This window comes from Acomys russatus, chromosome 16, assembly GCF_903995435.1.
Source record: "Acomys russatus chromosome 16, mAcoRus1.1, whole genome shotgun sequence".
Taxonomy (NCBI): domain Eukaryota; kingdom Metazoa; phylum Chordata; class Mammalia; order Rodentia; family Muridae; genus Acomys; species Acomys russatus.
Genome location: NC_067152.1, coordinates 4,002,863 through 4,017,783, shown reverse-complemented (window position 1 = coordinate 4,017,783; position 14,921 = coordinate 4,002,863). Strand labels below are relative to the sequence as shown.

Here is a 14,921-nt window from a genome sequence, read left to right as displayed (position 1 = left end):
AGGCAAATTTTCTGCCTCTTCGCCACATCCCAAGCACACTTGTGTTTGCGGGTGTGTGAATGATAGGTCTCATCATTTTCACTTAAGACTGTACCCATGCAAGAGTTAGGACTTAAGTTTCCTGCTACTGTTGTGGTACTTTAGGAGGAAATCATGTGCATGTCCCAGTATACCGTGTCAAGAGTTTCTTTTGGCAGTATATATCCAGGTGTAGGAATTTCTGATGTTTTCTCATTAAGTTTGCCCTATATTTTTGTCTTATAGTATCTAAATGTTATCAAATTAAAGTTTTCTTCTATTTACAGTTTACTGACTTTTTTTAACCTTTCATATGTGTGTGAGTGTTGTGCCTGTACGGTTGCCTGTGCACCATGTGCATACAGTGCCTGCAGAGGCTAGAATAAGGCGACGCAGCCCCTAGGGTTGGAGTTAGACACGGGGTAGTGGAAATAATCAACAGTTGGCAAATTTGAACAGTGTGGGCTTTGGGCTATTGGGGTTCCCTGTCAGGTCACTGCCAGTTACTGCTTCCGGCTGGAGTAGGTGGTTTAGGGTTTGGGTTATGATTTGGTAGTTGACATGAAGGTTGTGCCCCTGGGCTATCCTTTACTCCTGGTGGCACTCAGAGGAAGGATAATAGGTCATCAAGAAGAGACTCGATACCCTATGAACATATACAGGGGAAGGAGGTCTCCCTCAGTCACAGACATAGGGGAGGGGAATGGGGGGGGGAGCAGGAGGGAGGGAGGAATGGGAGAATACAAGGGATGGGCTAACAACTGAGATGTAATTTGAATAAATTAATAATAAAAAAAGAAAAAAAAAAAAAAAAAAAGAGCTAGCTAGTCCCGAGAGGAGCAGTCTTCCTAAACATCAGAAACACAGAAAAGAAAGCCATGACGGCAAATAGATAATACAGGCTGTGAGAAAATGCAGAGTAGTTGTGTTTGTTTTTAAATAGTCTCACAAAAAGCTAGCTGTTTCCCTGTACCTTGGCTTTCTATTATTTATAATAGCTTATTTTTAAGAAGAAAAAAATATTTCTGGCCTGGAAAAAGGCTCAACAGTTGAGAGCACTGGCTGTTGCTCACAGGACTGGGGTTCAGATCCCAGCACCCACATGGCGGCTCGGGAATGTCTGTACTTTGAGTTTCAGGAGATAGAGCACCAGCACATTTGCTAGACAGACATCCATTCAGACAGACATCCTTACACATAAAATTAAAAACAAATCAAAGGAAAATAAAGACGGCTGTGGACATGGCTCAGTCAATAAAGTGCCTGCTTCAAGCGTGAGGACATAAACTCAGATCCCTGGCACCCATGCCGATGCTCATGTCTGTAGCCTGGGCCGGTGGGGGTGGGGCATGGAGGCAAGCAGATTTCTGGAGCTTGCTGACTGAGGTGGAGAGTGATGGAAGACAAACAACTGTCAGGAGAGCACTACAAATCAGTGCTTGGTATCCATGCACACCCACATATATGTGTGTGCACACTTGTGTATGTGGATACACACAAAGTGAAGATGCTTGGTCCTTGATTTTTTTTTTTTTTTTTTTTTTAGGAGACAGCATACATTTTGTTTAATTTGTTCTCTAAATATTGGGTAGAATTCACCTGTGAAAACAGCAGTATGTGTTGTGTTCCGATTTTGACATTAGGTATTTACCCTGTAGAAGTGTTAGTTTAAGTTACATATTTTTATTTATTTATTTTTAACTTTTTAAAAAATATTTTTTACTAATTTATTCATATTACATCTCAGTTGTTAGCCCATCCCTTGTATCCTCCCATTCCTCCCTCCCTCCCATTTCCCCTTACTCCCCTCCCCTATGACTGTGACTGAGGGGGACCTCCTCCCCCTGTCTATGCTCATAGGGTATCAAGTCTCTTCTTGGTAGCCTGCTATCCTTTCTCTGAGTGCCACCAGGTCTCCCCATCCAGGGGACGTGGTCAAATATGGGGCACCAGAGTTTATGTGAAAGTCAATCCCCACTCTCCACTCAACTGTGGAGAATGTCCTGTCCATTGGCTAGATCTGGGTAGGGGTTCGAAGTTTACTGCACGTATTGTCCTTGGCTGGTGCCATAGTTTGCGCAGGTCCTTGAAATTTTTTTCCTATAAATATTTTATGGTCCTTGAAATTTTTAATAGAGAAAAACCTATAAAACTGTTAGGGTTTAGAGCTATAGGAGAGAACACTTTTTAAATTTTCTTAAAGATTTATTTATTATGTATAGTGAGTGTTGTGCCTGCATGTGTGCCTGCATACCAGAAGAGGACACCAGATCTTGTTATGTAGATGGTTGCGGGCCACCGTGTGGTAGCTGGGAATTGAACTCAGGATATTTGGAAGAGCAGCCAGTGCTCTTAACCTCAGTCATCTCTCCAGCCCAAGAATGGTTCTTTGGATTATTAGTCTATTTGAATTTTTAAATTTATTCTTCCTAGATTTTCAGATTTGGTAACAAAACTATTCATGGTAGTGTTTTCAACACTTTATTATCATCATTTGAATCTCCTGATTAATCTTGCTGGAAGCTTACTTAACCAATCTTCCAAGACCAGCTTGTATATGTTCATCTTTGCATGTTGTTGATTTATCCCCTGTCTTGTAAGAACATCCTTTTGAGCAATGTTTGGTGAATGAGTTCCAGTAATCCTTGCAGAGCAGTTTCTCTTGTAATAGTCACCTCTACCTCAGAGCAGGCCACCTGAGCAAGGCAGCCTCATGGGAAGCTATGCCGTCCTGTGCTTCCCCTCCCGAGTAGCTGGGCCAACTGTGGAGGGTTCTTTTTTGTCTGTTTTTTCTTCTATTTGTTTTTCTTTCTGTGTGTGGCATATACATGCCTATGCATGTTTGTTTGCTTGGGTATGGGTGCATGTGAGTGTGTGTGCATGCGTGCGTGTGTATACACTTGTGTGTTACTGTAGAGGCCAGAGGAGGTTGTCAGGAATTGTCCTGGTTACCTTTTATACCTTATTCATTGAGCCACTCTGGGGACCCCTGCTTTTGCCTTCTCGGGCCGGGATTGTGGTGGGCCACCACACCCACCAAGCATGCATTGGTTCTGAGCTCCAGTTTTGACACTTTAATCACTGAGCCATTTCCCTTGCCCCATTTATTTACTTATTTTTAATGTGTTAGACAATGCTAGGCATGGTAGGTAGCACATGCTTGAAATTTCAGCCTTTAGGAGATTAAGGCAGGAATAATGGAACAATACGAATTTGAGGCCAGCCTGGGCTCCACGGTGAGGCTCTATTAAAAAAAAAAAAGTAGATTTTTAAAATTACGTGATGGTTTAAAATAAGGTGAGTTGTAGTTATCACAATTCAAGTGAAGGAAAGGGTTTGACACACTGATAAGAAACTTGGTGGCCTCAGTAAAGACACAATTCAGAACCGGAAGCCAGAGCTGGAGCATGTCCAGTCAAGTAGATAGGTGCAGAGTAAGAGTGTGGTCTGCAAGCAAAGGCAAGTGACAGTGCAGCAGATGAGCAAGTGAGGTAAACTGTACCTGGAGTGAGACACACTGCAGTGGAAAGTTGATTCTAAGAACAGAAAGCAGGTAACCAAAAATAGGTGAATCCGGAGTGTGCAGCCAGAAATAGGTCAGAGTCAAGTGTATATACCGCTGAGTGGACAAAAGAAGCAGAGCTGTGCACAAAGTAGAAGCTCACACAACATTCCCCTCAGAGAACTAGGTGGCCAGTTATCTATTCTTGGCTGCCCCGTGAGAAATGGCCTTAGTCCCATCAAAGTACTCATATGTTCTGGAAAAAATTAGATATTTTTTGAGACAGGGTTCCCCTATGTAGTTCTGCCTGCCCTGCGACTCACTATGTAGACCAGGCTGGCCGTGAACACACCCATCTGCCTGCCTGTTCCTTTCCAGTGCTGGGGCTGGGGATAAAGAGCGCCCCACAAAACCCAGATATAAAGTTTCTGAATTTAACTTCTTGGGAGTGGTTCACATTATATAGACACCTTCATTTTCATGATGTAAGCGTCTACTTGAGCAGAGAGGCTTTACTAGGGTTTTATTTACTGGCAAAGACCTTTTCAGATCTGAGGACTGAACCCAGGGCCTTGCGCTTGCTAGGCAAGTGCTCTACCACTGAGCTTAATCTCCAACCCCTGTTAGATATCAATTTAAAGCATTCATAGGAAAATATACTTAAAATTATCCATGTTTAGGCTTTTGAGTGCATGAGGTCAAGCATACAAATTTACTAAATACTGTGGTATTTCAGAAGTAAAGAATTAAGATTTCAAATTAATTTTTTAAATGGCTTTATTATTTTAACACTTTTAAACCATCACTTGAAGAGCTTGCTGTGTAAAAGACACAGTTCTAGGCATTACATCAAGGCTCTGGGTTCAGCCCTCAGCTCTGAAAAAAAAAAGAAGACAAAATAAATTTATATCTGACTAGATATAGTGATGCATGCCATTAATCCATCACTGGGTTCAAGGCCAGCCTGATCTACATGGCTAGATCCCGGTTAGCCAGGGCTGCAGTAGTGGAACTGCCTTAAAAGACAGGAGGAGGATGATAAATTTATAATAATAGCTGTTGTTGTTATAAGTGCCACTTAACAGGGAAATTGGGTTTGACCGACTAATACATTTGACAACACTTTGGAGGGCTTTAATGTGCTGGTTCCTTCTCTGTGTAGGACTACCCAGTAGTAGGAATACAGGTTACATTGTAATCTATTTCTGATTCACTCTGAGCCCCGGCCCTGTTTTTCCAAATGCCTACAGTAAGGGCTCTGTCCCCTGCATCCTTGCAGCACTTGTCTTTTTGATAGTAGCTCTTTTAGCTGGATTGAGGCAGTATCTTGTATCTTGTCACTTCAGTTTGCACTTTGTTGCTATTTGTGATGCTGAGCATTTTTCATGTGCCTTTTAACCATGTATTTGCATGTCTTCTTTTTAAAATGTCTGTTTATGTCTATATAGCTCACTCTGTTCTACCCATTTCACATGTATACTGTACAAATGTCACAACCAGCTCTTTTTAATGCCTTAGAATCTGTTCTGATGCACTAAATAGAAATTAATTTGTCTCCTAAAATTTAAGTGGAAAGTCCCTGATGTTAATTTAATTAACAGTACCTTTCTATTTTTCACTCTTTAAGTAAGAAACATTTGCCAGCCAGAATGCTGGGAAAGGAATTTAAGTAGATAAACAATGGCATTCTTCTGTCTTCCAGACCTCCGTGAGTGAGAGCCTGCAGAGGGAAGCTGCTAAGAAGCAGGCCATGAAACAGGTAGGATGAAAGAAAGGGTTTGCCACCTAATACTGAGAGTAAAACAGAATAAATGTGTATGATGAAATAATTTAATTTCTTAACACATGTAAAATGTTTCTCAATTTATATAGATTGCAGACTTTCTTTATAAATTGTAAGGGAAAATACATTAGTTCCTTATTACAGGCTCCAGATTAAACTAGCTTTGCTTCCATATGACTCAATAGTCTGATAAGGGTTGCTTGGATTGTTGTGATTGATTGATTGATTGATTGATTGATTGATTGATTTATTTATTTAGGTTCTTCGAGACAGGGTTTCTCTGTGTAGCCTTGGCTGTCCTGGACTCACTTTGTAGACCTCACTGGCCTCGAACTCACAGCGATCCACCTGCCTCTGCCTCCCAAGTGCTGGGATTATCACAGGCGCGCACCACACCTAGCTGGGTGATACTTTAGTAGGCTTTTCATTTTCTTTTTTTCTTTTTTCTCATTTATTTGGACCTGAATTACACAGAACTGATGCTGACACTTTTTCTTTTACCTATTTCACTGGAAAAATGCTGTTTGTAATGATTAAACACAGCATTTTAGTGTAATTATCTAAATTGAAAAAAGTCAGCTGGGCATGGTGGCGCACACCTTTAATCCCAGCACTCAGGAGGTAGAGGCAGGCGGATCTCTGTGAGTTCGAGGCCAGCCTGGTCTACAAAGTGAGTCCAGGACAGCCAAGGCTACACAGAGAAATCCTGTCTGGGGGTGGGGTATGCGGGGAAGGAAAATAACAATAAGCCTGAAAACAGAGGCTAGCCTGTGTTTTCTCCTTTTCATTTGAGTTCAGGATGTCAGGCCAGGTGTCAAGTGCCTTCTCACCTCCTTTTCAGAAGTTTTCGTGGTGGTGGTTTTATATGGAATATGCCTATTTTTTCAAGGTTAAGTTCTTAGAGTTAGATACAGTGAAAGTGTAAGTAAAAGCTCTACAAGAATACTTCCAAATATTAACAATATTGTAGCCATTCTCAGGGCCCTTAGTGATTGTTGTCCTCAGGGCTTGTAATATGGCATTACAATTGGGAGCTTTTTCTAAATTTTATAGAAACATTGTAAGAGACAAATTAATTGGCTGGCTTTATGTCTAATATTTTTAATTATGTGTGAGTGTGGGCATTTATGTGTGGGTGTATTCATAGCCTTAGTTGGGTTGGTGTGAAATCCTAAGGTGGCCAGGGACATTGAATCCCCTCAGCTGGAGTTACAGGTGGTTGTGAGCTTCCAAATGGAGGAACTGGGATCCTGTAAGAGCAGCGTGTGCCCTCAACCACTGGGCTGTCCTTCGAGCCCCCCTCCTCCTAAATCTTTGGACAAGTGCACGAATCTGTTCGTAGTTGATTTCCTTGTCTGACATTGTTCTGTAAGGCTATACACTTACCTCAGAGCACTTCTATGTTTTGTTTTTGCTTTGTTTTTCTATTTTTGTGTTTTTGTTTTGAGACAGGGTCTCGTTATGTAGCCCTGGCTGGCCTGGAGCTCACTGCATAGCCAACCCTGTTGTTGAATTCCTGATTCTCGTGCCTCTACCTCCCAATTGCTGTGATTATGTGTGCCAGCACTTGAGGCTATTTTGTTATTGGGTTTTGGTCATGACTGTATAATATTTCCTAGTTGCATTCCAACCTCCCCCCCCCGCCCCTTGGATTCTCCCAGCTAGTTTGTGGAAGGAGCCACAGTTCATTATCAGCCATTTTCTGGATATTGAGAAACCCAGGGTGGGAGTCTTGGTATTTTCAGCAGTATTGCAGGTAAAATGTCTTCATTTATATGTGTGCATTCTTCTAACTGGGAAGGGTTAGTGTAGGGACCGAGGACAGACTCTGGCGGTAGCACTTATTACCATGTACATGGCCCTGGGTTCAATCACTGGTTCTGCAAGGAAACCTGAAGATACCAGGTAGAGTCTTTTGAATAATTACATCGCCCTTCTAAAAAGGACCACTCTCAGCATTTATATTAAACCAGGCAGTATAGCAATGCAAGAAAAGGTAAATGTGTACAACTCTGCATTCAGAAACTGATTAGCTGAAACCAAAGATTATTTGTGTCACAGGATAAAAGTAATAACATCAAACATCCTATTAAGAGTTTAGGGGCGGGGCTGGAGAGTTGACTCAGAGGTTAAAACTGACTGCTTAGCCAGAGTCCGAGTTCAGTTCCCAGTAACCACATGGTGGCTCACAACCATTTATGATGTGATCTGATGCCCTCTTCTGGCCTGCAGGTGTACATGCAGGCAGAACACTGTATACACAACCAATAAATAAATCTTTTTTTAAAAAGAGTTTAGGGGCAACTGGGCATGTCACACACTCTTATTCCCAGATAGCTAAAGCTACGCAGAGAAACCCTGTCTCCAAAAAAAAAAAAAAAGAAAAAGAAAAAGAAAAAGTTCTGGGGCTGGAGAGATGGGTTGGCAGTTCAGAGCACTGACTGCTCTACAGAAAAGACCAGGGTTCGTTTCTAGCACCACATGGACTACATGTAACTCCTGTGTCAGGGGATTGGGCTCCCTCTTCTGGCTTCCTTGGACGCTATGCAGCGCACAGACGTTCTCACAGGCAAAACACATCCACTACAGTAAATCCAAAAAATAAAAAGTTGAATACTACAGTGTACAATGTTTTATCAGACTCAAGAAACACTGTTGGTGGTTAAGTTTCTCAGAGATGGCCTCATTTAAGATGCTGGGGTTGAGCTAGCTCTGAACTGTAGGAAAGTTGTTTGTTTGTTTGTTTGAGTTTTATATGTGTGTTTTGCCTACATGTGTGAATGTACGTATACATGTTTGTGGACCACTTGCATGCCTGATGTCTTCAGAAGCCAGAAGAGAGCATCAGATCCCCTAGAAGTAAAGTTGTGTACGGCTGTGAGCCACCATGTGGCATATGCTGGCAATCGAACCCAGGTCCCCTGTAAGAGCAGCCAGTGCTCTTAACCCCTGAGCCATGTCTCCAGCCTCTAGATGAGACTTTGATATGCTCTAAGAGGAAGGACAAGATAGAAACATATAAAAGTGGAGGAGATAAATGAATGATAATGTAAAAATTAACAATATAGCTCCCAGTTAATACTGTGTATTTCTTTTAATGTTTGGAACTTTTAGTGTTTCCTATGGTCACATGTTTGAAAACTAAACAGTGTATTAGGAAACCTCATTTACTAAGTGACTTTTAAAACTTTCTATGTGGATAATTGTAAGTGAAAATGTCATGCTAATTAATGTTCGTTGAACACTGACTCCCAGTCAGGCTCTTACTAAGATGCTTTAAGCTTCAGTTAGCGCAGCTTAGTAGAGCGGTGCAGTCACCACTGCTCTAGTGGGGACACTAAAGCACACACAGTCTGAAGCAGGCTTGCTCAGAGTAAGTGGAGCTGGCAGTCAACCCCAGGCGCTCTGTGGTAGAGTTTACATTAGTATTTCCTGTGTTGAAATATGATTGGTGCAATCTTAAAGACATGTTTGTAGTTTATCGACCTTTCTCAAAAGGACTTTTAATTGTATTTGTTAAACATTTACTTTTTTTAAAAGACCAAACTGGAGATTCAGAAAGCCCTTGCAGAAGACCCCACTGTGTATGACTATGACAGCATCTACGATGAGATGCAGAGAAAGAAGGAAGAAAGTGACCCCAAGCTGCTTTTGGGGAAAGACAGAAAGGTTAGTACCCGAAATGCAGTTTTCTTTGTTCTTGACCTAAATTTTTTTCTTTTGTATCATTTTGAAAGTGACTTCAGTAAAAATTTTAGGTATTATAATGAGTTCTTGATTCTAAATTATTGGTTTGATTTTTAGAATCTAGGCTCTAGCAGATGTCAAGTGAATTATCCAGTGTTTTTTTTTTTTTTACCTTGAATTCTTTGCAAATGATTTTTTGAAATGTTCTCTTTAGCGATTCAGTATACTAGATTTCTACTGCTCCTGATTTGTTTTCTGATTCATTTGTTGAAATAAGACTATCAAGTAGCCAGTCATAGTGGCACATACTTTAAATTCTAGTACTGAGAGTTAGAGGTGGGTTTGAGGACAGCCAGCCAAGCCTACATAGTGAGATCCTGTTTCCAAAAAAAATTTTTTTAGAGGCAGGCATAGTGGCATATGCCATTTGGGAGACTAAGGCAGGAAGGTCAGAAGTTGAGAGCCGTCCTTGGATATAAAAAAAAGCAAATTCAAGGCTAACTTGGACTGAGCCATGTATTATCTCTATAAAACACACTAAAAAAGAAAACTAGGAACTAGACCTAATGGCTCACAGTGGGTGGGTATGGGTGACGCCCGGCAGGTTGGTGTTAGGCTGAACTGCCCTTGAACTTGGTGTGAGTCTCCTGCTGCTGACCCCCACGGGCTAGAATTGCAAGTGCACACCATCATTACCTCTGCTACGTTTAAAGTTTTAGTAGAAACTATTTCAACAGGAATTTTGCTGGTAAATTTATCCTGTTTTGAGAAGATAGATCTGATTGGATTAAACATTTCTATATTAATGGATATCATTTTTCCCTTTTTAAAAAATAATTTCATTTTTCCCTAGCCCAAATATATTCACAACTTACTAAAAGCAGTCGAGATCAGAAAAAAGGAACAGGAAAAAAGAATGGAAAAGAAAATACAGAGAGAACGAGAGATGGAAAAAGGAGAATTTGATGATAAAGAGGCATTTGTGACATCTGCTTATAAAAAAAGACTTGAAGAGAGAGCTGAAGAAGAGGAAAGAGAGAAGAAGGCAGCTGCCCTGGAAGGTAAAGGAGAAGAGAGGCGCGGCAGTCTCAGCCACCTGCTGCCACCCGACTCGGCTTGTACTGTTGTGACTGTAGTGTGTGCATGTGAATTCAAGACGTGATGTATAAGCCAGGTGTGGTGGCGCACGGCTTTAGTCCCAGCACTTGGAAGGCAGAGGCAGGTGAATCTCTGAGTTCAAGGCCAGCCTGGTCTACAGCGTGAGGCCAGGACTACAAAAGGAACCCTGTCTCAAAATCAAAAAACAAACAAACAAAAAGTCTTGATGTATGTGTCAGTGATTGACACACAAAGACACAGATGAACCCTTGAGTAAATGTTATTTCTGTTGGGCTTTTCATTTAGTTTTGATTTTATTACTTCATGGTCATTATAAGCCATTATCCTGGAAATTCTGAATGTAAAAACATTTACAAGGCTTAACAAGATTACATTTGCCAGAAACATAAATAAACTTTAAACTCTAATTACATATTCTGGGACAAGAAAATGTTTAACACCACTCACTGGACAGTTAGAAAAAGAATATTATTAATCAGGAGCTAGGGCTGGAGAGATGGCTCAGAAGTTAAGAGCACTGTCTGTTCTTCCAAAGGTCCTGAGTTCAAGTCCCAGCAACCACATGGTGGCTCATAACCATCTATAATGAGATCTGATGCCCTCTTCTGGCCTGCTGGCTCACATGCAGGCAAAATACAAAATATAAATAAATAATCAGGAGCTAAGGAATATCTTAGCTGTTGAATTTAGTGCTTTCGTTGTCAGTTTCTCAAGATCATACTATGTGTATTTGCAGTAATTTAATTGGCAAATGCTCTTCAACTTCAAGTAAAAGAAAACTAAATCTGTAAGGTTGTATCTGGGCCAGCAGGTAAAGAAGCTTGCCACCAAGCCTGACAGCCTGGGACCTACATGATGGCAGGAGAGAACCAGCTCCTGCAGGTTATCAGTGACCTCCACATGCATGTGCATAGACAAATCAATTAAAAGAAAACATTGAAAGGGCCCGACATGGTAGCGCACGCTTTTAATCCCAGCACTCGGGAGGCAGAGGCAGGCAGATAGCTGTGAGTTCAAGGCCAGAGTGGTCTGCATACAGAGTGAGCCCAGAACAGCCAAGGCTACACAGAGAAACCCTGTCTCGAAACAACAACAGCATTGAGAGGTTATCCCTAACCCTGGTCTAGAGAATGCTTATGCATCTTTGTGTGTTGTGAGCTCTCCGTGGTACTTTGCTGACGTGTTTGCCTTTGCTTCCCCCCTAGCACTTCTGGATGTGACCAAGCAGAACGATCTCAGTGGATTTTATAGGCATCTATTAAACCAAACAGTTGGTGAAGAGGCAGTTCCTAAGTCCAGCTTTCATGAAGCCAGGTAAGAGGTGGCAAGTGGAGTGCTTAGGAGAGAGGTGCCCTGACGGCCTGGGGCTGAGCGGTTTGGGAGTCATTTCAAGGGCACAGCATTGTGTATTGTATTGTCAGCCAATGTGACCTAATTGAGTGCATGAGTGGAATTTGAAGTTTCTTAGCTTAAAAACCTGAAGATTTTGTTCAACATGGTTTTTATTCTACAGCTTACAAAATATTACTAGTTTACATCAAAACATTTTAGTGTACAAAATTTCTGGTTATTTAAGTGCTTTACAGGTCTTATGTATGACCTTAAAGAAGAAACAAAATCAAAGTGTGGGCTTTTCAAACTAAAAACATTTTAAGGCTCTGGTGCTTGAAAACAATTATTGTAAGAAGTAAAGAGAATTTTGTAAAGAGTTGGGTCATGGTCATACAGCGTGTAATTCCACATGACCATTAGATAGCATATAATATGAAAGTGGCTTGTTTTCCTGAGTTGAACCCAGCCTCCATGGAGCTTAAATTCAGGGACTAGAGACTAAAACTCCCCTGTCTAATGTCAGCAGTAGTCACGTGTGGGTATTCAGGCCACTTAAAAGTAGATAAATCTAAAGTTTTAATCTTAGTTCTACATGTCAAGCACTGTGCTGCTAACGACTGCCATAGTGCACAGCTCAAAGCAGACATTAGCAGATACTACTGTTTCTGTAGACATGTTCCCAGTGCACATCTCTCACCTGGCAAAGCAGGGGATTGGAAGACTTTTAGATAACATGTTAAGATAGTCTAGGAATAGTAGGTTAATTGTCCCATGTGTGTACAGTTTAGCAAAATGTAAAAGGGGGAGTTTGCAGAGGGCACACGGAGACTGTGGGGCACTTGATGAGTGTGCTAGCTACACTCAGTCCTCCAGCACTGGGGAAACAGTCACGTGTGCGTGTTCTCAGTGAGTTCATCACACAGCCGGAAAAGTAGCTGAGGACAACAGCTGGGAGGAGTCACAGATTCCCCTCTTGTTGTGATGGGTACCACGGCACTATGTCAGGGTGACGGTGCCTTTCCAAGTGTGGAAGTTTAAGTAGTAGTATTTAAAATTAGATTTAGTGCTGTGTTCTGTGGGGAAATAATCCACATGCATCTTTAGTGTTTTTGGTTTGTTTTTTTTACTCAAGACAGGGTTTCTCTGTGTAGTCTTGGCTGTCATGGACTCACTTTGTAGACCAGGCTGGCCTCCAACTCACTGAGATCTGCCTGCCTCTGCCCCTAAATGCTGGGATTACAGGTGTGCGCCACCACGCCCAGCTCACATGTTTTTTGTTTTGTTCTTGGTTCTTGGCTTTTGGTTTTTTAAGACAGGGTCTCTCTGTGTTAGCCTTGGCTGTCCTGGAGTAGCTTTGCAGACCAGGCTGGCCTCAAACTCACAACAATCTGCCTGCCTCAGCCTCCCGAGTGCTGGGATTAAAGGCGCACCACCATGCCTGGCTGCTCACATGTATTTTTAGAACTATTTATTTATTTATTTATTTATTTATTTATTTATTTATTTTGTGTACAGTGCTCTGCCTGCATGTACACTGCAGGCCAGAAGAGGCCATCAGATTACATTATAGATGGTTGTGAGCCACCATGTGGTTGCTGGAAATTGAACTCAGAACCTTTGAGGGGGCAGTCAGTTCAGTGCCCTTAACCTCTGAGCCATCTCTCCAGCACAGTATTTTTAGAACTTTTAAAAGAACAAAATGAAAAACCTAACAATCACAACTTGAACTTCGTGCTGTAAAAATAGAACTTAGACCCAGGGCATAGATCTTGTACAGGCCTATCCTAACGGTTCTGGTGATGAAGAGGGAAGGGCTATGTTGTTCTTTATTTTACTTCTGTCAGTACTAAAATTGTTCTCAGCTGTTGAGAGTACTGATTTAAAAGGTGAGTAGACATCGCTTTTTTTGCAATGGGTGATCAGACAGTGCGTAGGATTAAGTTGTATTAAGTATTGAGAAAATTTACATGAACATTTCTTTGCTTCTACAGCTAATAAAGTAGCATTTATTTATATGATTTTTTTTTTTTTTTTTTTTTTAGGACTGAAATAAAAGAAGAGAAGCCCAGGGGTTACTCTGATGAAACAAATGCAGAGCACAGGCCACCACAGCAGAACTGTGTTCTCCAAAGAGGTGTAGAGAAAGAGGAGGAAAACCCAGATGCTGACAGCGATTTTGATACTAAGAGCAGTGACGATGATGAAAGGGGAGAAAATAAAGTAAACCACAGAAGGGAAGACACAGATGCCTCCAGGACGCGCCCCAGGCATCACAAGAGCCAGAGCTGCTCACGATCTTCTAGTGAGGAGAGAGGGCATAGTGGTAAGCACCACGCCAGAGGTTCCAAGTCAAGAGGCCATGAGCAAACACGAGGGCAGCACCAGGACAGGTCCAGGGGCCAAGAGAGCTGTCACGTGGAGCGCAGCCACCGGGAGGAAAAGAATTCTCACAGGCACAGAGAGGCCGATCACAAAGATCACTACTGGAAGAGGCATGAGCAAGAAGATAAACTGAAGGGACGGGAACAGAGAGAAAGACAGGACACAGAGTGGAAAAGGGACAGATACTCCTCCAGAGAACAAGAAAGAGACCGATACAGTGAGAGAGAAAAGAAAAGCAAAGAGAAAGGAGAGCACGTGAAAGGAGGGAAGGAAAGATATGAAAAGAATGGCAAATACAGAGAGAGGGAAAAGCAAGATGGAAGTGGTCAGTCTTCAGAAAGACATCGAGAGAGAAGGGAAGGCAGCCCAAGGTCTAGACCAAAGGACGAGTGTCCTGACCAGGACAGATCCCGCAGAATGAGAGACACAGAAAAGGACAAAGGGGACCACGAGAAGCCCTCTCGCTCTGAAACATCATTAGCAACAAAACACAGACTAGCAGAGGAAAGGCCAGAGAAGGCCAGTGAGCAAGAGAGGCCCCCTGAGGCCGCAAGCAAGTTCGCAAAGCGGAGCAATGAGGAGACCGTGATGTCAGCTAGAGACAGGTACCTGGCCAGGCAGATGGCGCGGATAAACGCAAAGACGTACATTGAGAAAGAGGATGACTAATGCCTGTGGGATCCGGAGTTCCTGGGAAGCACAGAAAATTGTGACCCCTGGGACTTGCTGTAGGAAAGCATATGACTGTGTGAACACTGACTGGAGGGTATTTTCAAGATTGGTGAAGTCAAAAGTCAGTTCCTTCAGCTTTGGTGCTTGGCTGGTCTTGTAAGATATTCCCTAAGCTATAACGTGTTCTTGGTTGTATTCAAGAGCTGTAAGCTTCCTGTAGGTTCTTGGTGAGGAGACTTGGCTTTGTTATAGTCATTAAAAATAACTTATATAATGTTGCTTTTGAGTTTTTCTGTTTTTGTTTAACTATTTATTTTTACCTGTGATAGTATGTTGCCTGCATGTAAGTCAGGCACCAAGTGGATGCCTAGCACCTACAGAGAAGGCCGGAAGAGCTGGACCCCCTGGGACTGAAGTTACAGATGG

At 42.1% G+C, this 14,921-nt stretch overlaps 1 protein-coding gene across 1 annotated transcript in view; it reads left to right on the top strand.

The window, feature by feature from the left end:
- Positions 1-14,689, top strand: part of Nsrp1 (nuclear speckle splicing regulatory protein 1) — a 29,489-nt gene extending 14,800 nt beyond the window's left edge. Inside the window, exons 3-7 of the mRNA XM_051158003.1 lie at positions 5,223-5,279; positions 8,844-8,972; positions 9,844-10,051; positions 11,315-11,423; positions 13,484-14,689. Coding sequence (XP_051013960.1) covers positions 5,223-5,279; positions 8,844-8,972; positions 9,844-10,051; positions 11,315-11,423; positions 13,484-14,492 — 1,512 coding nt within the window. The 3' untranslated portion in view covers positions 14,493-14,689. The remainder of the gene's footprint in view (positions 1-5,222; positions 5,280-8,843; positions 8,973-9,843; positions 10,052-11,314; positions 11,424-13,483) is intronic.
- Positions 14,690-14,921: the final 232 nt, after the last annotated feature.